The 25,520-nt window shown below is 46.3% G+C and overlaps 1 protein-coding gene across 1 annotated transcript in view; it reads left to right on the forward strand.

The window, feature by feature from the left end:
- The window catches only part of ATAD3A (ATPase family AAA domain containing 3A), a 33,560-nt gene extending 12,756 nt beyond the window's left edge, over positions 1-20,804 (forward strand). The window contains exons 8-16 of the mRNA XM_061601389.1: positions 1,925-2,080; positions 4,701-4,757; positions 5,537-5,662; positions 7,643-7,767; positions 9,849-9,900; positions 11,501-11,571; positions 14,057-14,224; positions 14,468-14,576; positions 20,625-20,804. Coding sequence (XP_061457373.1) covers positions 1,925-2,080; positions 4,701-4,757; positions 5,537-5,662; positions 7,643-7,767; positions 9,849-9,900; positions 11,501-11,571; positions 14,057-14,224; positions 14,468-14,576; positions 20,625-20,792 — 1,032 coding nt within the window. The 3' untranslated portion in view covers positions 20,793-20,804. The remainder of the gene's footprint in view (positions 1-1,924; positions 2,081-4,700; positions 4,758-5,536; positions 5,663-7,642; positions 7,768-9,848; positions 9,901-11,500; positions 11,572-14,056; positions 14,225-14,467; positions 14,577-20,624) is intronic.
- Positions 20,805-25,520: the final 4,716 nt, after the last annotated feature.

Consider the following 25,520-nt stretch of genomic DNA (forward strand, 5'->3'; position numbering starts at 1 on the left):
CGGGAAGGCTCCAGCAGTTGCTGGGAAATCCACTCTGCCTCTGTCATTACCACTCTCTGCAAAGATTGCAAGATCTGTGGAGCGGAGCCCTTGTCTTGCCTGTGTAACATTAAAGGAGGAGTGGGGAACCTCAGGCCTAGGGGCCAAATGCGGCCCTCCAGGCCTCTCTATATGGCCCTCAGAATCTGTTGGCCACACCCCTTACTGGCCCTGCTTCTCGCCCCAAGTGGATTTCTTTTTTGCTAGATAGTGTCCTTGAAACTCTGATAATGCCTCTTGCTTGCCATCTGTGTGTTTGTATGTAGAAACTAGCCTGCTAGGTAAAATTTATTTATTTATTTATTTTGTTTCATTTCTAGACCGCCCATAGCTAGTAGCTCTCTGTACATTTGTTGCTCCACCCACTTTTGCCTCTGGCCCTGCCCACCACTGGCATGTGGCCCCCGGAAGGTTGCCTGGAAGGGAATGCGGCCCTCAGCCTGAAAAAAGTCCCCCACCCCTATTGGTAAAGAGCAGTGTGCCTAACGTCGACTTGATTTCTATACCACCATCCCATATGTGCAAGGCGAGTGTACGATACAAAAGAACAGCGATACCGGGGGGAAAATCCCCAATTAATCCACAGTAATATGCAGAACCGTGCAATACACTGTTTACAATTAGGCAAGGATGCATCAGCATCAGGAACAATCTGGTAGCCACTTCATCAATGTTTCCTCGCAACCCTGCCACAAAACTATTCTTAATAAGGCGTGGAAACATAAATTCCGAGACAATTAAAAAGTAACAATCCATTAACCATGCCATCAAACTAGGGCTACCACCCTCCCCCTCCAAACGAAAAACACAATCGCATAAAAGCTCTGCTGCAGAGCCTTTCCAGACATTCAAGGGAAAGCCCAATGCACAGATCTGGAAGGGAATAAGCAATGGAGGCTGGTCTGTTAGGGCAGGGGGTGCTGCCCTGCCAACCTCAGTCAGCCCTCAGCAAACCTCCACCTGCCTGCTGCCTTACTGGCCTGCCACAGCAGTCAGGCTCTTACACTGACAGCTGTGGGGAACTTGGGACCCTCCAGATGTTGCTGGTCTACAATTCCTAAGACCGTCAGCTATGCTGGCTGGGAGCTGATTGGAGTTGGAGTCCAGCAACATCCGGAAGGCCGCAGCGCCTCCCTCCCTGCCTTAGACAACTAGCGGTGCAGTTGAGCAGTGACTGCTGCACAGGTGCTTCCAGCCCCTTTCCAGGTGTGTGTGTGTCTTGCTTGGCACAATGCCGATACACATATTTTTCCCCCTTAATGAGTGCCTCCAGACATCAAGAACCTTGGCAAGGAGAGTTTTATGTAACAGCAGCCTTTCCGAGACTCTTTGATGGCATTAAAAGTGCCTGCAGCCAAACAGGGATGTCATGCACCTTACTGAGTGTAACCTTGCAACCACCATGACAGCCGTACCCCAGGGGCAGGCGGGCAAGGCATCAGGACACGGATCCTTTTAGAGCATGTCAGGAGAGAGAAATAGTCTCCCATGGGCGTGTGGAAGGAAGCAAGGAACAGCACTGCATCGCAGCCGATGCTTCTCTTGCCCTTTTACCTATGATTCTGCTGGCATGACTCTGCATAACTTGCAGGCAGTGCAAACATTGTGCTTGACTGGCACCCTATACCTCCAGCTGCAATTAATTAATGGACATGACTAAGATCCATTAGTTGCAGTGGGTCTATTCAGAGTAGGATTAACATCAGATACAACCCAAATTCAAGAAATAATAAGTGTATCTCATTTGGTTTGTATTAAATTCAACTTTGTCTCCCCCCAATAAAAAGTCTGATTTAAAAATATTTTTTGGACCTCTTATCAAATGTTTTTTCTGTAAGCTTCCTTTGTATATAACTAACAGATGTCTCCTTCCTTCCTTTGACAGGTGGCTGGGTTGACCCTCCTGGCTGTTGGCATCTACAGCGCCAAGAATGCTACTGCGGTTGCCGGTCGGTACATAGAGGCTCGCCTGGGCAAGCCGTCATTGGTGCGGGAGACCTCCCGCATCACCATCCTGGAGGTGCTCAAACATCCCATTAAGGTAAGCCCACTGGCTTCTCAGGCAGGATCAATGAATCCTGCAATACCATCCGCCTCCCATCCTGCGGCCCGAACCATTTCCCTTTTTATTTTCATCTGCTTAGCCCAACCAACCATTTACCATTTCCCCACAAACTTCCAAGAGCCTGGATATCCCAGAGCTTCTTCACGCAGCTTATAGTTAAACTCTGGAACTCGTTGCTACAAAAGGTAGTGGCAGCCACCAATTTGGATGGCTTTAAATGAGGATTCCCCAACTCACCACTCCTTGGAGCTACTAGGTTCCAACAAATTCTGGCTTGGATTGGAACTTTTATATTTTGCCGCTGTTGGACATACCCAACCTCTCCGGCACACACAGAGGCTATCCCATAATCCCTTGGAAAAAAGGCTCACATGGTGCACATGAGGAGCAATGATCATACAATCTGGCAAATATCCCAACAGACAAAACTAGTTAGATCTACCAAAGTACAAGAACTCTGTGACAACTTCACAACGGTGTGACATGACTTAACTCCATCTGTTTTAAACATGGTATTTAGTCTTGTCAAATGCAACTGCTTATCACAGGGACACTTACAGCAGTAACTGCTTTGTTAGAAAAAAAATTTTTAAATGCTTGCACAACTCAGCCTGTGCACTGCGTGGGATTAAACACAGCATACTAGCACCATGAAATCGCACACGTGCCAATCATAGCCTCATCCACAACAAAGGCATGGCTGCATTCTCCTTCCTCTGTCGGAGGCAGTATGCCCCTCAATGCCAGTTGCTGAGAAACTCAAGTGGGAAGAGTGCTGCTGCGTTCCAGTCCTGCCTCCGAATGCCAGTTGCGGGAATCATTTTTGACTAGTAGCCGTCGCTAATCACCTTTGAAGGCCATCCAAGGAACGAGCGACGAGTAAGAACGTAAGAAGACCCAATTGTACATAAGTTATCATTAATTGCATCTCATCCCCCAAAACTAGTGGAAAGCCCCAGACCTATATTGCTGTATGCAGACGACATCGTGCTAATTTCAAGAACTCCTATTGAATTGAGGCGATTATTATCTACATTAGCCTCATTTTGCCATGATGAATCTTTACTGATAAATTATGAAAAATCTAAAATAATGGTTTTTTCTAATAAAAGAACTGAACATGCTTGGAGGATAAACGATCAGTTAATCGATCAAGTTAGTGCATTTAAATATCTTGGATTGACTTTTCAAACCTCTGGACTATGGGCCTTACATACGAAACAGGCAATTACCAACGCAAAAAGGTCTATGAAGGCTTTATTATCCTTCTATTACAACAAAGGAAGCCAAATTCCCATTTAAGCTATAAAAGTCTTTAAAGCAAAAATAATCCCCCAATTGTTATACGGCTCTCAAGTATCAACTAGTGAGAAATTTGCATCTTTGGAAGTAGTCCAAAATACCTTTCTCAGGTCCATATTAGCAGTCCCTTCTTGCGTTCCTAGTTTTATTTTAAGAATGGAAGCGGGACTTCCTTCTATAGAATCCTGGGTATGGTCTCTCAGAATTAACACTTGGCTTAAGTTGGTATTTAGCCCAATAGGATTGGTGCCTCATATATTACAAGATAACTTCCATTCGTCATGGGAAAAGATGATTACTGAAAAAATATCAAATCTGGGATTTTCAATACCCATAATCCATTCAATGGGCTACGTAAAAGCCAAAGAGCACATCCTTTTACGAATTAAAGATATAGATTTACAACAACATTTGATGTTGATTAAAAACCATATATATAATACTAACCCACAATTCTCTACGCCATATTTATCTAAACTATCACTACCTAAACATCGTAAGGCATTTACGTTGGCAAGATTAAATTGCCTACCAACTACAATTCTGGAAGGTAGATTTAAAAAAATACCTTATGCCGATAGAAAATGTCCATGTGGTGATGGCGAGATTGAGACAGTAACCCATGTATTGTTTCACTGTGTATATTACTCTGAAGCCAGATACCCACTAATTAAACCCTTAATTACACATCTTCCTGGAAGAAGTGAAGCCTTCTATGTTAACTACCTTCTTGCTGATCGATCATCCCATATAACTGAAGCTGTTGCCAAATACTGTGCCATCGTTATTTCCTCTAGGAAAATTTTAACTTCAGCCAAATAAAATGTTAGTAATTGTACCCAATGCTTTTATAAATGTATTTTTGTGTATATCGGAATATTCTTGTATATATTTATGTTTGGTCAATGACCGCAATAAATATTGATATTGATATTGACCCTTGAAGCCGGATTGGGAGCCCACCTAGTCCAGCATCCTGTTCTCACAGGATACCCACCTTGGGAAGCCCGCAAGCAGGACCAGAGTGAGAGAGCAAGTCTCCCCCACTCGTGATTCCCAGCAACTTGTCTTCAGGGGTATACTGCCTCTGACAGTGGAGGGAGAATCTAGCTATTGTGGCTAGTCGCCGTTGATTGCCTTCCCCTTTGTGAATGTGCTAATCCCCTTTTAAAGCCGTCCAAGTTGGCGTCGCTGAGCTCGAACCAGCTGAAAGGAGAACTGTCTCTGTGCCTTTTGCTTCGGATGACTGCATCCCACTGCAGCACATAAGACACTTGCTTTCTCCCTTTCCTAGGTTGGCAAGAGGCTCACTAGTACGGCCCAGGATGCCCTCGAAGGAGTCGTTCTCAGCGTGAGTAGTTAAAAAAAGAAAAGGGAAGGGGGGAATGCATGCATATAAAGCAAGTGTGGCTAACCTGTGCCCCTCTAGATGTTGCTGGTCTTTACCTGCCTCACTCCTGGCATGGGATGCAGGGCAGGTGGCTATGGCTTGGGCGAGAGGCAGGCCAGATGGCGAGGCCTGATAGTGGGCCAGAGGTTCCCCACCGCTGGTTGAAAGAGCCATGGGTGTTTCTTTCTGATAATGATAATGGTTATTCTTTCTGATAATGATAATGTTATTTGTTATTTAATTTTATTTGTTATTATAGTGTTATTTGTTATTTAATTTTTGTAAATTGTATTTTTATATTGTATTTTTATACCTGTGTTTATTTTTCTTTGTAAGCCGCCTTGGCCTTTGGCCGAACGGCGGGGTATAAATAAAATTTAATAATAATAAAAAAATAATAATTTTGCAAAAGGGCTGCAGTGATGCTGTGGAGAGCATGCATCAGCACACATCAGGGTATTCATGCCGCATGCACGCAAGCCAGCACATGCACACTGCTCCTTGCACTCATCCGGGTTCTTCATACCACACCCGCACAGAAACAGATGCGGAAAGACTCTTGCCTTCACACCCTTCTTGTGGGCTTCCGGTGGTATCTGGCTGGTTGCTGACGGATCACAGAATACTGGGCTGGAGGGGAATTTGGTCAGATCCAGAGGGCATTTGTCCAGGTAGAGTGTCTGTGACCCACACAGAATTTTTTATCCCCCAACCTTGTGCTTCCCCCCCTTTTTTTTCAGCCAAAGTTGGAGGAGCGTGTGAGAGACATTGCCATTGCGACGCGGAATACACGGAACAACAGAAGCCTGTACAGGAACATCCTAATGTACGGCCCCCCAGGGACCGGAAAGACTCTCTTTGCCAAGGTAGTCCTGATGTCATTATGGTTACATGATTTTTGGCAGTAGTTTGATTTGCAGCAGGGCTTCCCAAGCGGTGGTCCATGCACCACCAGCAGTTGCGAATGTCATCCGTTCCGCTGTGTGTCTTTGGATTTGTGGTTGAAGATGAGAGGCAGCACATCCATTTCTTTAAACCTTTGTATTGCTTTTTAGTTACCTTTTTTAATTAATTATTTTACTGTATTTTACCACACTGCACTTTGAATTCTACGGGAATACAATTGCTACTACAGGCAGAAAAATCATTCAGTGGTCTGCTGAGGCCCTCAGCGGTTTTCATCTGGTCACTGGAGGTGGGGGGAGTGTTTCTTGGGAACCACGGCTCTAAAAACCCCAAAACATGAAAATGATTAATAAAAGGCCGTTGTTTTAATGTTTTGTTGGATACGTTCATCACCATAAGGTCCCAGGGCAGGTACAAAAATAGAAAAATACAAAACAAAAATTGGTGAAAACAATTTACAATCGAAAGTATAGGGTGGGCCCAAAAGATAGATAAAGTAGGTAGGTAGTGGATGTTAAAGAAGCACGTTACTAAAATCCCACCTTTTACTGCTTAAAAATTTTCTTCAACTACCTCGCCAGCCTCTGAGGTTTCAGCAGGCATTGGAAGCAAACTTTTCAGCGAAGCTTAGACCGCTATAAAGACTAGAAACTTGCTTTTGAAAAATAATAATAAATTAAAGCTGCAGTTCTCTTTCTGTGAGAGCCAGTGTGGTGTAGTGGTTAGAGCATTGGACTACGACCTGGGAGACCAGGGTTCGAATCCTCACACAGCCATGAAGCTCACTGGGTGACCTTGGGCCAGTCATTTCCTCTCAGCCTCGGAGGACGGCAATGGGAAACCCCCTCTGAATACCCCTTACCATGAAAACCCTCTTCGTAGGGTCGCCATAAGTCAGGATTGACTTGAAGGCAGTCCATTTCATTTTTTTCCTCTTTCTGTGCCCGTTATCACATTATGGGTTGTAGCCAACTAAGTCCTACTCTTAGACTCTTCGAAGTTAATGGGTCTAAGTTAGTCATGTCCATTAACTTCATTGGGTTTACTCTGAGTACGATACAACCCTATGTCTTTTTTTATATGTTCCTTGAAATGCAGCACATGCACCGATTGGGTGAGTGTATATTAGGGATGGGATCTGTTGGCTGGTGCCGCTTCAAAAGCATTCCAATCTGTGTCTGTCTTATCCCGGTCTGCATCTATGTTGGAATTATTTTTGTAGACGTTTTTTAAAGATGATTTGTCTTAATATGTTTTGAAGTCTCTTGTTTTAGGGTGTTTTTGTTTGGCTTGCTGGGCTCCTTCTAGGAGGAAGGGCAGGATATAAACTTAATAAATACTTACATTTAATAATAAATAAATTCTAGTGACCTAACAGGCAGTATCGGTTCAGTGGTCTGATTTTTTTTCTTCCCCCAAGTTATCAATATTGTCGCTATTTTGAAAAGAACTGTTGATAGTTTGAAAGGAATTGTTGATAGTTTGAATGGGGTTATCAGTATTTTGAAAGGAAAGTGGCTTCGCAGCTTCCTCCTCCTCCTCCGCTATTATAGACTTGGCTTACTTATTCCATGCTTGGAGCTTGGATTATTTGGGGGGGGGGTAGATGGCAGAGAGCGAGTGAAATCAATGAAAGGACAATATATTTGAGAAAAAATCCGGTCGTCAGGGAAAAGCTGCTGAAGTTTATAACAAACAGTATTGCTCCACAAAGATGGATAATATGCGGACCATTGAAAAATCCGGTGCTAAACCCAAATTCAAAGGAATTCTTGCCCATCCCTAGTGTATATAGGTGTGAAAAAAACTAGCTGAATGTGAAATCAAGTCCAGAGAATCCAGATACATCTTGCAGAAGATGGAGTTTGTTGCTGTGTAACTGCCATAGGACAAATGTTGATTGTTGCTCGATCTTTTCCTTCTCTCTTTCTTCTCCCTAGAAATTAGCCATGCATTCTGGCATGGATTATGCCATCATGACTGGTGGCGACGTCGCCCCCATGGGGCGGGAAGGAGTTACTGCCATGCATAAAGTCTTTGACTGGGCAAACACGAGTCGAAGAGGGTGAGTTGACTCTGCTTGCTGCAGCTGTCTCGGATCAAGAAGCCCGCGTATCTTTTGCACCTAGCGTGATTTCCCTCTAGAATTCGCGCGCACGCAATTGGCTGCGGGCTGTATCCCTCTTGATGATACAGAGGGCCAGTCAGGGAGGTCTGGAGGGCCGCATTCGACCCTGGCTGTCTGAGCACTCCCTCCCCCAGTTTAAGGAAGTGTTAAATCTGCCATGACCTTTAGGATTGTGCTTGCTCAGGTGGTATTCCTGCAAATGATCACGAGTCAGCAGCAGACCACCTTTGCATGCGGAAGGGCCCCCCGATTACTTAGCAGATGATGGAAAGCACTCTTTCTCTTTGAAGCAACTCATATTCTGAGGCCTAGAAATGCCTTTTATCCCAAACCCAACAAAGGCTGTATTGGAGGGGTAGAGAGCCTCAGGGCCAGGCGCTCCACACCCCTTTAACTGGCCCTCGGAGCTCTTCCCATGCCATGCCCCTCGCTGGCCCTGATTTCCCCCACAAGCACTTTTGCCTGGCTGGGCGAATGTATCCTTGAACTCTGGAAATGCCTTTTGCTTTGCCTACGCGGAGGACAGAGAGGGCTATGCGTGTGAGCATGTGCAAAAGGTAGCCTACCATAGAAAGGTTGGATTTAGATTTGTTCCTCTGCCCACTTTTGCCCCTGGCCCCCGCCCTGCCGTGTAAGAATCATCAATGCAGAAGTCGCAATGATGGCATGGCTTGGCTTTTCATCTCTCTCCCCCTCCGCATACAAAGACCTCTTAAAATCCATTGAGAAGGTTGGGGGTTCAGTTTTGCTCGGCTGCCGTCCTCTTTTATTTTTTGTAGGGGAGGTGTTGGAGGGTGGTTCAGGGATGGCGTTGTGCACAGCTAATTGGTGATATATGTGTCCCTTGATTGGCTCTGACAGACATTCGCTCACTGCGTCCACATCAATACACAGCCACATTCATCACCAAAATGTATCTATTTTCAACCTTTTTCTTTCTTAAAAAAAAAAATAGGAAAGGGGGGGTAAACCACGCATAAAATGAAATATTTAGAGCTCTGCAAAGCTTAACTTCCTTTAGCAGAGGGGTTTTGTGGCTTTGGTGGTATGCCTTTTTATTTTTGCAAGCCTAGAGAGAGAGAGAGAAAGGGGATTGCAAGGAACTGGGACCCTGGATACGTTTAAAAATGGATTGTTAAATTATTCACTTGCTCGTGGTCTCTTGTGGGGGAAACAGGTCATGCTGGCTGAAATGCAGACCCCACGACATGACAAGGCAGCCTGCTGTAGCTTTGTGAGTGACTTCTCTTTAAGAAAAAAGAGAGAGACCTCTGGGGCGCCATCCGCACTAGATGTTTAAAGCACTCTCATACCTCTCTTAAATAGTCATGGCTTCCCCAAAAGAATCCTGGGAACTGTAGTTTAAGGGGTGCTGAGAGTTGTTAGGAGACCGCCCCCATTCCCTTCCCAGAGTGGTTTAACCATCCGCCCCTCTTCCTAGGGTGGAACTGGCAGCCTCCCTCTACAGGCCAAAATCGTACACACCACATGTTGCTTAGGATTATGGGGTGCGTTCCAAGGTGCATGCTCACTTTTCATTGGGCATTAGCTGAGTCTATGTCCCCTGCAAACTGAGGCCTGGATCCAAAACACCACCTGTGTGCTAGAGGGAGGCTTGGGCTTGTGTTTCTCAATCAGTGCGTACCCCCTGTTGCCCAGCACACCTTTTTTTTCTAAACTTGGGAATCTCTCAAGCAGTCAATGGCAGAGGAAGGACGTCCCATAGCTACACCTGCTAGCTGTCAGTGGACCAGAGGGGTAGTTCGATGGGGTGGTGCAATGCTCCCCATATCAATATGCCAAACACAGCAGGAAGTAGATGTTTCCAAGAGAGAGTGAGAAGGTGGATGTCCTAGTGCTGCCCCAGAACAGAGCAGCAGTCATAGTGCACCATCCTCGATTGGTGGCAGCAGTTCCACTTCCCTGCAAGGCGGGTGGGCCCATTCGGGCGGTCCTTCGCCTGACCCCTACCACTGGTCCTCTGCAACTCACTCAGCATCTTCCTTTTTCTTTCCCAGCCTCTTGCTGTTCGTGGACGAAGCGGATGCGTTCCTGCGGAAGAGGGCGACGGTAAATGCTCTGCACCCCTTTCTCAGTTGCACCGCACACTGGGCACATTTAGTTAATTATCACTGAGGGTTTGCAACCCACATTTCATTCCATATTTCAGTTCCCAAGCGGGGAATGATGAAACGTAACAACAATTAGCATATAAATATACAGAAAAATAGCCACACTTCTAATTTATTATTGAGTTTGTATAATCCAATTTTTCATTGAATATTTCAGAATCCCAGATCAGGGAACAATGAAATAAAATAGCAAATTAAAATAGAAATATACCCGAGGGGCCAGGGGAGATAAAAATAGACAGACATTTCAGGTTGTGTAAAAACAAGTCCCTATGGCTCCACTACCCTGAACACGCCTGATCTTGTCTGATCTCGTAAGCTAAGCAGGGTCAGGCCTGGTTAGTACTTGGATGGGAGATCACGTGGGAATACCGGGTGGAAGGCAATGGTAAACCACCACTGAACACCTCTTACCATGAGAACCCTATGGATATATCCAAAAAAGATGCATAGGGTCGCATAAGTCGAAATTGACTTGAAGGCATATAACAACAAAAAACACGTCCAGTTGCTCTCCCCTCTGACCTCTCACCCAGCTAACTGACCGTTAACAACTTCCACCCTCATCGTGGCTGGGACTGAAAGGATAAATTAGACGTGTTGGTGTGCGTGTGTGTACTACACAGTAGACAAATTCAGAAGTGCAGGGTCTCTTCATGTTAGTCACAGCCACACCCCCTCCCCCCTTTTTTGCTGCTGGCTTGAGAATGAGCTCCTTCTCCCACAACAACAGACATCCCCTGGAGCCAATAAGTATGAAAGAGAAGTGTGTTAACTGCTGAGAAGAGTCTTCTCAGTGGCTGACTCACCTCCTTTCACTCGGATTGGCTCCAGTCAGTAGGAAAGGACAAGGAAGCATGTTAGAAGACTCTTATCAGTGGCTAACACTCCCCTTTCATGCTGATTGGCTCATAGGATGCTGGAGACATAGGGACCCTGCTCCCCCAAAAGTAAGGGGTCTAAGATCCCGTGACCCTGGACAACTACACCCCTGGTACCGCAAGACCAGTCATAAAGCCCACGGCCACCGCCTTTACCCTTTCCAGCCCCAGGCACCATGGCCTAGTGATCAGGGATGATGGACATCGCAGTCCAGCAACGTCCAGTGGCCACCTGGTTCCTCATCCCTGCTCTAGAATACAACTAGGTCCCTCGAAGGTCCTGTTTGGCCATTGCTGGTTACTTACAAACATAATCGTCATTTCAGACCACGTGTCTACGTACGCCTGTATCACGTGAGCTGTAAATTGAGGAGTCTTTATCTGCTCTTTAGGGAACCCTCAGGCAAGCCACCCTTTAATGAGAACACCCCAGCGAACTGAACTTTTTCGTTTGACCAGATCTGGCCCTCTAGATATTGCTGGATTACAACTCCCATCGGTCCCAGCAAGCGTGGCCAGTGGCCCGGAACGATGGGAGCTGTACCTCAGTAACATCTGTTGGGCCAATGGCTCCCCAGACGTGCTGTAGACTGGTCTCTTATCCCTGAGAGGGTGTGCGATGTCGCTTTTTTTTTTCCTACCCCCTTCTCCCTGCAGGAAAAAATCAGCGAAGATCTGCGAGCGACGTTGAATGCTTTCTTGCACAGGACGGGACAGCACAGCAACAAGTAAGGAACATAGGAAAGTGTCCTTGAAGCTCTGTTCCTGCCTGTTGCTTGCCTGGTTTGGAGAGTGGTGTGTGGGCGTGTGGTGAAACTAGCCTGCGCATCTGTTGTTCTGCTCACTTTTGCATCTGGCTCTGCCCACTGCTGGCATGTGGCCCTCAGAAGGTTGCCCTGAAGGGAAAGTGGCCCTCTGTCTGAAAAATGCCTGCTCCACCTACTTCCAGCTATGTGGTTTTGCGCTTTACCTTTGGATTCTGAACCTCGCTAAGCATAACCAACCCGCTTCCACATATACAAGGGGTCGTCTTTTTAAAACAAAAAATGAAATGCAGCATTATCTCGGATGTTTCTGCACCAGATCTAAGAACTCTTTATTGGCCCACAGTCCTATCTAATTGCACATCCGGGCCTGACTCTAGTTAGCCTCCTGTGATGTCTTTTCCCCCCAGCAAATTATTCTGGAAAAATCCAGCTCTTTCCATTGATTGGTGCATATGTTCCTTTAGAGACTAATTGTGGCGTCCCCTGATAAGGGGATGTTTTGCAGACCGTGTAAGAAATTGACTCCAGTCGCTCGACACCGCAGTCACGAATGCGAATCCGCCAGTAATGAGCCCCTCAGGAAACGGTTAACAGGCGATTCTACCTTCTGTCAGGAAAAAAATGTGTGCTTTTATATGGCCAATTTCTATGCTTCTAACAAAACCCTTCAAGAATATTGAATCCTGGATGTTTGCAATTACTGTTTCCCGGAGCAACTGGTTGTCTTCCAAAATGGCTGCCACCTCCTCGTCTGCCAAAATGGCTGCCAGGTTCCTAGTCAAGAGTCCCTCAGGAGCTCAAACCAGGGGACGGCTCACACACACGTTTTTTAATGGCTTTTTTGTGCTTATAAAGTTTGGTTACACCACCACGTAGCCTAAGTCCTGTTTTTGTTTTGCTCTTTGGGATTTTTATCTGATTTGAGGAGCAAATCTGAAGTGAACTGGCACATATATATAAATTTTAAACATGGCAGAGAGTTGGATGTTGAGGGTAAGAAAATAGCAATAGAAGTAGTTCCCTTAGACCTGGGGTGGAGGAACATTTGGCCCTCCAGATGTTGCTGAACTACAACTCCCATCAGCTCCAGTGAGCTTGGCCATTGGCCGGGGTTGATGGGAGTTGTAGTTCAGCAGCATCTGTTGGGCCAAAGATTCCCCACACCTACCTGAGACCAAGGCCCCATCTACACTATACATTTAAAGCAGTGTTTTACCACTTCTAAACAGTCATGGGTTCCCCTAAAGAATCCTGGGGACTAGTTTGGTGAGGGTGCTGAGAGTTGTTGGGAGACCCCTATTCCCAGGGCTATGGTTCCCAGAGTTTTGCCTGCATAGAGCAGTGTTTCCCAAACTTTTTTATTTTTTTTGTTGCTGGACTACAGTTCCCATAATTCCTGACCATTGGCCATGCTGGGTGGGGCTGATGGGAGTTGTAGTCCAACAACAACAAAATATAAAAGGTTTGGGAAACACTGGTATAGAGGAATTGATTGCTAAACCAGTCTAGGAATTGTAGGCCTTTGGGTGGATCAGGGGACCTCCTAACAGTTTTCAGCACCTTTAACAAACTTTCTTTGGTGGGAAGCCATGACTATTAAATGTGGCATGTTGTTGTTGTTGTTATATGCCTTCAAGTCAATAGTGCTTTCATTGTATAGTGCAGATAGGGCAAGGTCATATACACACCATTTAAAGCAATGTGATACCACTTTAACAGTCACAGCTCCCCCCCCCCAGGCATCCTGGGAACTGTAGTTTAAGGGTGCTGGGAATGTATACATTTCTGACTAGATACACATAAGATCGTGCTATGAACCCTTCACCGGGGTGCGCTCTGTGTGCGTTGTGCTTTGGTACTGCAGAAGAGCAGAGTGTGAATTGGTTAATGGGGGAGACATTAAATTTGGTTTGCATTGGTGTGCTGCCAAAGGTTCCTGCAGCTCCGTGTGCAATGTGTGTGCGCTGGCATTGTAATGTAATTTCTGTTTTATGATTTTAATATGCTTTGGGACCTCTGTGTAACAAGCAACTAACGGGTCTAATTAAAAATCAAGGGCTTGTATCCAGGGCTGGTGAGAGTGGGCCCATTGAAGCTAACAAACGTGGCCAGCTGAGGTTCATTCATTTCAGTGGGCCTACCCTGTGTAGGACTTGGATGCCACCCAGTGATTTCTGCAAAGAAGGCTGATGCTTCCAAGAGCCCTTTTTCGAAGGCGCTAGTTTCGTCCCGTACATCTCTTAAACAGCCACGAATGGGTGAGCGTCGAATGGCTTTATGGCTGTTTAGTAATGTGCCTTTGAGCCCTGGCAGAGTCGTTCTGAGTTTATCCCACACCCAATGTGTTTGAAGCACAGGGGATCGGGAGAGGGGGTTGGATCCGATTGAACCGATCTGCTATTAAAAAAAATCATGGACGAAAAACAACATTCTCCTTTTCGCCCAGGTTTATGCTCGTTTTAGCGAGCAACCAGCCAGAACAGTTCGACTGGGCCATCAACGACCGGATAGATGAAATGGTTCACTTCCAGCTGCCAGGTTTGGAAGAGAGGGAGAGGCTGGTCCGGATGTATTTTGACAAGCACGTCCTGAAGCCGGCCACCGAGGGCAAACAGTCAGTAAAAATTATTATCATCATCATCATTGGTGAATGTTCTGGGGACGTTGGCATATCACAGAGGTTCCCAAACTGCAGCCCATGCACCACTAGTGGTCCATAAGCTTCATTCAGGTGGTCCATGGAGTGTCTGAAGAGCACTTAAAATTGAGCTCCATGGACCAGCAATGTTTCTCATCAGCTTACAGTGAAAGCAAGATGGCCGTGCTGATGCTAACTTGTGCATTCTTTCACATTCAGGCGCTTGAAGCTCGCCCAGTTTGACTATGGGGAAAAGTGTTCGGAGATTGCCACGCTGACCAAGGGCATGTCCGGCCGAGAGATCTCGCAGCTCGCCGTGGCCTGGCAGGTGAGTCCAAAATCCCGCCGTCTTCCAGAAGGACGGCGCCAGTTTTTCAATGTGGTCTCATCTGCACCCAGAGGCTGTTTGTTTTCAGCTAGTGATGGCCAAGTTCAGGTTTGGGAAACCTTGGGCCCTCTAGATGTTGCTGAACTACAACTCCCATCAACCCATTGGTCATGTTTGCTGGGCTGATGGGAGTTGTAGTTTAGCAACATCTGGAGGGACAAACATCCCCCACATGTGGCCAGGGAGGGGATGGCTACAGGGTCTTAGGAGCAGTTGTAACAGTGTATGTTGCCTTCTATATCAGTTAGAACAATGAGATGTACAAAGGAAAGAGCCGTTCTTTCCTGCTCAGTGGCTACAGCTGTAACTGCATACAGCTGAGGTCTAGGGAAATAGTTCCCAGCAGCCTTCCTCACAGGGTTGTTGTGATGACAAAATGGAGTGGATAAGAACCACGTTCGCTGCTTTGGCTTTTTTTGAATGAAAAGCGGGATATAATTATAGGAAAATAAATAAAATTCCACACAGGAACGAGCCAAGTACCACTTCTGGTGCTTCCTCCCCCTTTCCCATGCCCCCGACATTCAGTTTATTTATTGTATTTGTATACCTCCCCATAGCCGAAGCTCTCTGGGCAGTTTACAGTAACTAAAAACATTAAAACAAATATTGGCCTCAGTTGGCCTTTTGTATGTCAGGCTCTGTCCTGTGGAACTCCTTGCCACTAGAAGTTTGGCAGGAGCCAACCCTTCTTTCTTTTTAGACGTCTTTTTAACACTATATATATTTTTTATTTATAAAAGTCTTTCCATACCACCTTGTCATAAGATATCAGGATGGTGTATGGCATCCCTGCTCAGGCATGAAGTTCACTGGGTGACCTTGGGCCAGTCACTGTCTCTCAGCCTAACCTACCTCACAGGGTGGTTGTGAGGATAAAATGGGGGAGGGGAGAATCTTGTATGCCACCTTGAGCTCCTTGGAGGAAAGATGGGGTATAAATGTCAGAAATAAACAGGCATTGTAGAGCACCATTAAAAACAATACAGGTAACCATTAAAGCTGCTGGCTAATCAAAAAATTAAAAAGCTGCAAAGGCCTGTCAGCATGAACAGGTCTTCAAGAGAGAGGACTGAAAGTCAAAGGGGAGGGTGCCTGCTGCATCTCTGCCGGAAGAGCGTTCCACAGCATGGCATGGCGACACCAAATGTTTAGTTGGGCATTTGGAATGTGAATTTTTTACCAGTCAGTTTTTATCAATATGCTGTTGATTTTTTAAAAAAAACTGATGCTCTTGTAGAACTATGTTTCTATCTTGGACGCCAGCGTGTAACATTTCCTACGAGTGGGCGGTGTACAAATACTTAAATAAAGTATTTAATTAAGTAAATAAAACAAAACAGAAGTAAAAAGTAAAGTAAAAACAAAACAAATCCCAGGCAGGGCTGGTGCTGCCATCTCTCATCTGCAACCTTGTTAGTTTTCCACTTAAGAGTTCTGTGCAGCCTGCATGCTTGTTAGACACCTGCATTGGCTGACCCATTTAAAAGATGCATCGTTTTAGCTGCTTTGGCACATCCGGTCCCTTGGGGCCGATTTCCAGGTGGCTGCCAGAAACAGCTGTTGACTCCTTTCTCGAAGGGTTGAATCGTTCCTGTCCTGGTGCCTCGGCCCAGAACCCACCGCTCTGGTTGCTGTCTGTAGGGGATGGGGGTGATAAAAAGACAAGCAGCTTCCAAAGCGGCCTGCTTTGCATGCAGAGTACCGTTTCCTCAATAAAACCTCATCCGTCAGCTGCAAGCCACCACAACATGTGCTTGTGGTGACGGAGCGTAGCCTCTTGTGTCTGGGAGCTTGTAGCCAGGTTTGCTTTGCCTGCCGTTCAACTGGGCTGAAATTTTATGATGGTCAGAGGGCGCGCCTCCAAGCAATCTGGGTCACAAACTGATGCCTTGTGGAGGTATTTTAAGATTCCTTTTTCTCTTCACCACCTGCACCCCAAAATCTTGTTTTATAAACTCCTCGCCCTCCTCAGCCTGTTTTGAGAAAGGCATTGCTGTGCTTTTTCCTTTTTAAGTCTAATCAGGAATGAAAGTTCACAACCTGTTTACCCAATGCTTCAGGACAATGAGCCGCAACGATCTCTGCTGGAGCCAAACAATTTAATGGGAGCAATTTTTCAAACCTTCCTGTGGTCGGAGGCAAAGGAGAGGGCTGCACCCCCTCAGTGCACCTTTGAGCTAATCCCAAGGGTGTGCTGCTTAAGTCACCTCGAGTTCATATTTCTAATCCCGTTAGTTAGTTCGATTCACTATCATCCACACCACAGCATTCTTCCCCCCCCCATAGGCATCACAGTATGAATCTTAAGTCCTACTCTAAGCCCTTTGGGTTGTATCCAGTGTTAGTCCTGCTCAAAGTAGACCCATTTGAAATGAAGGGACACGACTAGCTTAGGTCCATTGATTTCGACGGATCTGCTCTGAGTAGAACTTGCTTGGGTGCAACCCATTGAAATTGATGAACGTGACTGAAGTCTGTTGATTTCTTTTTTAAAAAAATTCTTTAATTGTGTCAAGTATTGCAAGATCTTCGCTTGAGTAGCCGTGCCAATTCATGCCTTGTAGTGATGCTAGATTTTGTAAGGTGCATCCTGATCAGTGTTGTGTGCTGACTTGTAGATTAAAGCCCTTGGCAATAACTGAGCTGAGAGTCTCGTGTCTGATTCTCTTGGTGGAAGCCAGGATACAGACATTACATTAGTTTTATTTGTATAAACCATAGGTTATTACAATTAGTTTAAAACAAAGGTAAGCTTAAAGGAAACCATCACCTTCATAATTGGTAGCGATAGATCTTAGGAACTTTGCTCTGACCTTCTTGGCTGCAAGAGCAAAGAAAGCCACTTGCCTGGTATTGTGTGGATCATTATCAGATAGCAGAATTAATATTTTCTCAGATACTTCTGCCAGACATTGTTTTTAACAGAGGAACAATAAATTTCTTTCCAGGGAGGAAGGGTGGGATATCAAGGCTGGGAGGAAGGGTGGGATATCAATCAATCAATAAATTAAATATTCTCCATTTGCCATGGACCCCTGGTGGTCCACAGACCACAGTTTGGGCACCCCTGATTTAAAAACAAAGACCATTTGACACATGTGGAACATGTAAAAACATTACAAGGCAACCACATTCCCCACACCAGCTACTAATCTCAAGGTTGCCACGGTCAGTATGTTGCAAGCTTTGTCTGTCGAGGGCTGGTGTGGAGAGCCGGCGGTCCTCTAGGTATTGCTGAACTCCCATCATCCCCAATCATTAGGCATGCTGGCGGGGCTGATGGGAGTTATCGTTCAGCAGCATCAGGGGTGCCACAGGTTCTCCATCCGTCATCTGGAGTGTTCTTGGTTTTGAAAGGTGAAGAGGCACAGTTCTCAGTTAGGCTTGCCTGCGTAGAAATGACAGGTGCCAGATGGTATCTCTTGGGTTTAATGGATTTTTCTGTATGTGCTGTTGTTGTATAAACCGGATGGATGGCTATAAAAGCATCAAACAGCACTTCACACAAGCTTGCTCTGGATCCTTTTTGGGATTTGGTTTATCACTGAAATAATATATAGGTTGCTGTTTATATAAAATTTGCTTTTTAACTGTTTTAATATATGTTTTGTATAGAAGCGTGTGTGTTAATTGCTTCGGGATGCCTCGTAGGGAAACACTTCATAAAAGAATTAAATAATAGTAACAGACTGATCCCATGCAAGAGTTTGGCACACCCAAAATCCCTTTTTTTCCGTAAGACGTCGCCAAGCCATAACTGTTAAGTCAGGCTGGCCTTTCAACCTCCTTTGCAAATCCAGGCCAAATATTAAAGACTTTTATGCCCAAGGCGTGATCAATTCCACTGGAGTACACACACAAAAAGGAATACTAGATCAGGAAGATCTAGCTTTTTCCCGAATACTTCATGTCGTTTTGAAAAGGCAAGTTTGTAGACCTTATGAGGTTTGCAAAGAGATGCTTGAAAGTCTGCAGGCAGCTCCTGGGGGATCTTGGAAGCTGAACAGGGGGCTGAGTAAGGTTTCCAGTGGGGGGAGGAGTGCGTCTTTGTGCTCCTCCCAGAATTAAATAGGCAGGAAAGAAAAATCATGCAAATAATTGCATGGGTTAGTGATGGCCACCAAATTGGGTGGCTTTAAAAGGAGATTGGACAGATTCATTGGAAGATGAGGCTTTCATGGGCTGCTTGCTGCAATGCCTCTGAATCCCAGTCGCTAGGAATCGCAAGTGGGGAGAGTCGCTGTTGCCTTCAGGGCCTGCTCTTCGTGCTTCCCGTAGGCATCTGGTTGGCCGCTGCGAGAACAGGATGCTGGACTAGATGGGCCTCAGAGCTGACCCAGCAGGACTTGTCTTGCGTTTTTTTGACAGTTCTGTGTTCCTGCAGTTGCTCCATACCATACAGAATTCAAGCTTTCTCAAAAACTCCGCTTTTTTTTTTTAAGGGACAAGTTTCTTGTCCTCATGATTGGGAAGATAAAAGTTTGTGTGGGGACCTGGAGGATGTGTGAAAGTGACAGGCTAAGCAGATCCAGAACCTGGCTGTCAGTTCTTGGTGAGAGGTGCAGTCTGTCCCAGAGTGGCAGGGTGTTTGCATCTAAAACGAAAGTGCAAAACCCGATTGTCCAATTTCAAGGAAATTACAGCTTCTCCAGGAAGGGGCAGCTCCATTCTCCCACTCTGTTCTTGACAGTTGTGGCCCCAGGCAGGTCTATTTTTAGAAAGTCATTGAGAGAACCAGCCAGGCGTGAATCGCGTAGCCCCAGCTGGAGCCTTCACAATAAAAATTTGCAGTCAGGCTGGGAGGTCGGGGATGAGGTCTGCACCTTTGCACCCCCCTCCCCAAAACAACTATGTCAAAGGGAAAGAGCCCGACCAGTAGTGTAGAAACACTGGCTTTTTCCTGACGCCAAGCCCCATCTCGCACGGGAGTTTCCTGCATTTTCTGGCTCCAAACAAGCATCGCATTAGCGACGGCATCTGGGGAAAGCTTTGTGCCTGCTAAAGGCTGTTCTCAGTTGTGAGACTCAACCCAGTGAAGGCCTCTTACAAGACAAGGGATCCTAAGTATCATTGAAGTGTCAGGCCTCTAGGAGACAAAGCCAAAATGTTGCAGTGTGAAGTGCTCCTGTCCCGGTTTCCTGCCAGCCGTGCCCTTTTCCATTGTACTCCATTCCATTCTTCCTCTCTGGTTTTCTGGGGAGTTTTTTCCTCCCCACGATCAGTCGGGATTCGAAGCCCACTGAGTATAGTCCTCAATGGGTTGTTTGCGGGGTTCCCACCCCTTAGGGCTTTATTTTTTCTTATTTATTTTTGTATTGCTGCAAACCTTCCCTCCCTCCTTCTCCACAATCCTGTTGCTATCTCCCTCGTGTTCTTGGACGGTAGCGTTTCTGCCTACATACGATTCCATTCTCAGAGAACACAGGCAATGTTAGCTTAGAGTAGGAGAAACTTTTTCAGGCCAAGGGCCAAATTTCTTTCTGGACAACCTTGCGAGGGCCATGTGTCAGTGGCGGGTGGGGCCAGAGCATGATATTGTTGCTTTTTGCACAGTAAGCTAGTTTTCCACACCCACTTGCACACCCCTCTCTATCCTCCATCCAGTGAAGCAAGATTGATTGATTGATTGCATTTATATACTGCCCCATAGCCGAAGCTCTCTGGAGGCACGATCCGAGTGCAAGGACATGTTCCAGCCAGGCAAAAACACTCAAGGCAGGTGCAGAGCAGGGCTGGAGAGAGTCCCGAGGGCCAGGCAGAGTGGCCTGGAGGGCCACCCCTCCTCTAGAGTCTCCATTTAAAATGCCTTTTCGGGTCAGGATCTTGCAACAAACATGAGCGTTAAGAGAGCCTGTTTATCGATGCCTCCTAGAAAGCTTTTTCCCCCCAACACGGTGTCTTACAAGGTTTAATTTAGTTGAATTTAATTAAACCCAAACCAGGTTGAATTTTCTCTCTCTCTCTCTCTCTCTTTCCCCTCTTCAGGCCGCAGCCTACGCCTCGGAGGACGGCGTCCTGTCCGAAGCCATGATCGACGCCCGGGTGGCCGACGCCGTCCAGCAGCACAAGCAGAAAATGGAGTGGTTAAAAGCTGAGGGGGTGGAGCCAGGCAAGAGCCAATCGTTGCCTCTTACCCTGGGGAAGGCCCTATGAGAAGGCTTTGGGGGTGGGGTAGGAAGGGGACGGGGGGGGGGTGGAGAAGAAGCAGAAGGGGGGGAACACGCCAGACCACTGTGATGTGAAGCAAAGGATGATGGGGGAACGGGTCTCTTGCCTCGAGGCGACGGTCTGACTGGAATCATGTCAAGGAGAACATGGCGTCACGCTGGTGAAGGAGAGGGCCAAGCTTCTGCACGTCAGAATCCACTTTCTTGGGGGGGTTTAATATCCCAGGGTGACGCCTGGAGTGACTGTGTGTGTGTGTGTGTATATGTATGTATCAAAGGAGAAGAGAAATCAATACATTAAAAAAACAAAGTTCCCTTTGCCCCAAACGGCAAACCAACCTCCTCCCCATTTGTTTTTTTGTGCAATTATTTCTTCTGAACACGACCACCATGAGCCACTTCATGGACCAAATTTACAGCATGCATTTATTCTGCTGTTACTCCACGTTAAACAGTCACGGCTTCCCCCAAAAGAATCCTGGGAAGGGTAGTTTGCGAAGGGTGCCAAGAGGTGTTAGGAGACCCCTTATTCCCCTCACAGAGCTGCAGTTCTCAGAGTGGTTTCTTTCTTCCCAGGGAACTCTGGGAACTGTAGTTCTGAGGTGGGGAAAACATAGTTATCATGGCTAGTAGCCACTGATAGCCCTTGATAGCCTTTTAGTCGGGTGGGGTTGACTTGGATCTGTTCTGTTACATGTTATGTGCCTTCAAGTCTATTACGGCTTATAGCAATCCTATGAATCGGCAACCACCAGTACCATCTGTCGTGAACCACCCTGTTCAGATCTTGTAAGTTCAGGTCTGTGGCTTCCTTTATGGAATCAATCCATCTCTTGTTTGGCCTTCCTCTTTTTCTACTCTCTTCTCTTTCCCCCAGCATTATTGTCTGTTCTAGTGAATCATGTCTTCTCATGATGTGTCCAAAGTATGATAACCTCAGTTTCATCATTTTAGCTTCTAGTGATAGTTCTGATTTAGTTTGTTCTAACACCCAATTATTTGTCTTTTCTGCAGTCCATGGTATGCACAAAGCCCTCCTCATTCTTGTTTTTAACGTTTGTTTTTGTAAGTCGCTTTGAGTTTCACTTTTGTGGGGGGGGAAAGCAATTGATAAATGTAAATAATCATAGTAATCAGGCGTGGGGAACCTTTGGCCCTCCAGATGATGCTGAAATGTGTATTCAGAGGCATCCTATCTGCCACAACAGAGGGATAGTAGCCATTGATGGCTTGATCATCCATGAATTAGTCTCATCTTCTTTTAAAGCCATCCAAGTTTGTCACTGTCACAGCCTCCCATGGAAGCAAATTCCACCGTTTAACTGTGTGCTGTGTGACGAAGTCCTTGTTGTCTGACCTGAATCTTCCAGTGTTTAATGCCCTGCTTGTGGCTTTCTCGGAAGCCTCTGAAAAGCAGAACGCTGGACTAGACTTCTGATCTGATCCAGCAGGGATGTTTTTAACTGGCGAAGCTGTTGATGCGTGGCTTTGTCAAGAGAGATGGGAGTTAAACCTCTCTGGACTGATGGCTCGGGCAGCTGTTTGTGCGCTAAGTACGTAAAAAAAAACCAACTTTTCCACGTGGAGTTGAATGCTTGAACCCAGAGCTCCTGAGGAAGAAAAGCACGCTCCTCCCTGCTTGCGCCGTGCAAATATTTTTGGATGTCCCTTGACACACATACACATACATGTGGCCTGAAATTTCAGACTCTTGCATAAAGTGGCAGGCTTTGCCACCGTGATCATTTTGCTGAGAAGCGTTGGACTGCTTTGAGAAAGCCAGCCTTGACAGGAGCTTCAGAAGCGAGCGTGGAGGGCAGCTGGCAAGGAAAACGCTCTGTTCCGAAAGAGGAACGTTTGCCCGCGCTAATCTCGTAGGGTTGCGCATTTGTTTCACAAAGACAAAACGTTTAAAAGTTCCGCTCTGTTCTGAAGCGGTTGACTTGCATCTGTCATAGGCTGTGTACACCGAAGAATCCTGGGAACTATAGATTGTTACGGGTGCTAGGAACTATGGCAGGTGAACTACAATTCACGGGATTCTTTGCGGGGAAATAATGCATTTTAAATGTATGGTGCGGGCACAGCATAGTGGCCTGTATTCACTGCTAGTCACAGTAGACCCCTGGAAGTTAATGGACATGCTTGGGCCTGTTAATTTGAATGGGTCTCCTCTAAGTAGGACTGGGTTGGATATTTTTAAAAAGCTCTGCTGTAAGACCAGCTCTATCAGGTACTTCCTGCCAGTGAACTATTTCTGGGCAGCTGGCCGTTATAAGCACTGCTATTTCAGAATTGGTGTCTGAGCTTGCTTTTTCCCCTCCTTGTCCCTTTCCCCTTGTGGATCATGTTGTCTAGATTGCAAGCCTGCTTGCAGGCATCCTCTTACTTTAATTAATTGTATGTAAGCCACACTGGGAGCTTTTTTGGCTGAAGGGTGGGGTACCAATACATTGACAAACTGGAGCACAAGGACCGGGAAACGTCTTCCAGGGGCCGCATTCACTTCTGAGCAACTACCTGGGGGCCACATAGCAGTGTGCGGTGGGGGTGAAAGTGGGCGGAGCAACCATTGTGATGGCTCTTAAATTTGTACAGTGAGTTTGTACAAAGGCATGTTTCTACATGCACCCTTTCCTTCCTCCAAGAGATGTCATGGTTCCCAGGATGCATCTGAGCAAGGCAAAAGCACTTAGGGCTGATGAGGGGTGTGGCTTGGAGAGAGTCCCAAGGGCCAAATGGGCAGGTGTGGAGGGCCACATTCAGCTGAAGGTTCCCTACTCCAGCTGATTAGGGAGGGGTGTGTTCTGGGATGGGTTTGAGGAGGCTCCAAAAGCCATTCCCCTGACATGCTCCCTGTTGGAAGTAAAGGACCAATGTGTGTTACAAGCAACCTGAACCAGTTGTGAGGAGGGTAGACAGGCAATTTGTTCTTCCCTCTGTTGATTCCTTTAAAATATTTGTTGCATTTGCTGGCTTTGTTCCTTCTCTTCCTCCCTTAGGTAGTGATGGCTCCTTGAGTAGAAGCCTCATGGCTGCTTCAGCATGTATGACTTGACCTCTTTCTAGCAATAAACCTTCAGTTTCTTCATTCTTTCAACTACCACACTTAAAAGACCAGTTGTTTCTGCACGTCACTGCGATATATATCTGTCAAAAACTCTTAACACTGGTCAGTCTAGCTCAGCATTTTCTGCACTGACTGGCAGCAGCTCTCCAGTGGGGAGCCCGTGAGTCTCCCTTCTCTGGCCATTGATTAAAAGTTGCAGCCCCCACTCCCCCCCCAAAATACACAAGAGATCTGTCCGAACCGACAGGCCTCTGGCTTTGTCTTCCTGGCACCGGCTAGAACAGATTGCCAATCTTTTTATCTCCAGGTTTACCCCGAGCAAAAGGCGAGTGTGTGATCGATGGCATGGGTGAGAGGTGATGGGGAAGGGAGAGAGGGAGAAAAAACCAATTAGTCCATCTCAGGGATGCGATGCTATCCCATGTCAAAGGTACACTGGGTTTGTGATGGATATGCTCGTTTTCTCCACCTCTTCGCATTCAGCCAGCTGGCAGGAAAATGCAGTGCTAACAGGCTACCGCGTAAGTCATAGCGTGTCCGGATGCAGAGGGGCAATTTCTCTCCGGCGCTGGACTGCTTCCATCCTGCTCCTGGCTTGCATTTTAGCAGTCGATGTAACACCATGAAATAAGGCCCGTTAGGCTAATGTCCAATCCAGGGAAACTGGAGGGAAGGGGGTATTAAGGCCACAATGATGAAGCACCTGGGAGAACCAGGCTTGCCAGGGAGAATTGGGGCTCTCAAGGTATTAATAAGCAGGAAGGCTGAGGAGCTGTTAAAACAGAGATGGGGGCCACATTCCTTCGTAGACATGCTTCCAGGGGCCGTATTCCAGAGATGGGCCGTATTCCAGAGATGGGCCGTGCCAGAGGGGAAAGTGGGTGGAGCAATAGCTGCGATGCTGACTATAGGCTACATTACAATCGCACAAAATGACCCAGACAAACACACACACCCCAAATCCTCATTATGTGTGTAAAGAGCAATTTGTATAGCGCAGGTGCCCTTCTACGATTGGGAGTTCAGTCTCCTTTCCTCATTAAGTGGCTTTGCGAATCCTCACTTTGGTTACCCCCTTCCTGCCCGACCAATGATGTTTTTTTCCGCATTCCACAAAAAGTTTGAAATAGGAAACATTTAAACAACAACAAAAAGGTGTCAAAACTTAACAAGACGTAATGCAGAAGGATCTGTGTTTTGCCATGTTTAACAACAAATATTGAGTCTGGATATCTTTTTTTTTAAAACTGTTATTAGGGCTTTCCTATCTTTATCCCTAATTCTTCCTCTCTATTTTAGATAACATGATAAACTATACGCTCGACAAAACTCTAGTCCTGGTGGAGGTTAACGTAACTTGTAATACATTACCACCACCACCCACATCCACTCCTGTATATAATATTGTGTATGCTGCAATTTCACAGGAGCACAAAACATGGTTAAGTGGGCATAAAATTCAGTCTGGGGAGTAAGTTCCTAGTCCTCAAGGCTATGAATATATGGTTATGGGAGGGAAAGGCCAAGTGAACACCACCTCTGGCTTCAGAGATTAGTAAGATTTTCAGCATTCAGAGGAAAGAAAGGGTTATCGCCAACTGAGTCCTGCACAGAGTAGATCCATGGAAATGCGTGGACATGACT

Source organism: Rhineura floridana, chromosome 18, assembly GCF_030035675.1.
Source record: "Rhineura floridana isolate rRhiFlo1 chromosome 18, rRhiFlo1.hap2, whole genome shotgun sequence".
NCBI classification, from domain to species: Eukaryota; Metazoa; Chordata; class Lepidosauria; order Squamata; family Rhineuridae; genus Rhineura; species Rhineura floridana.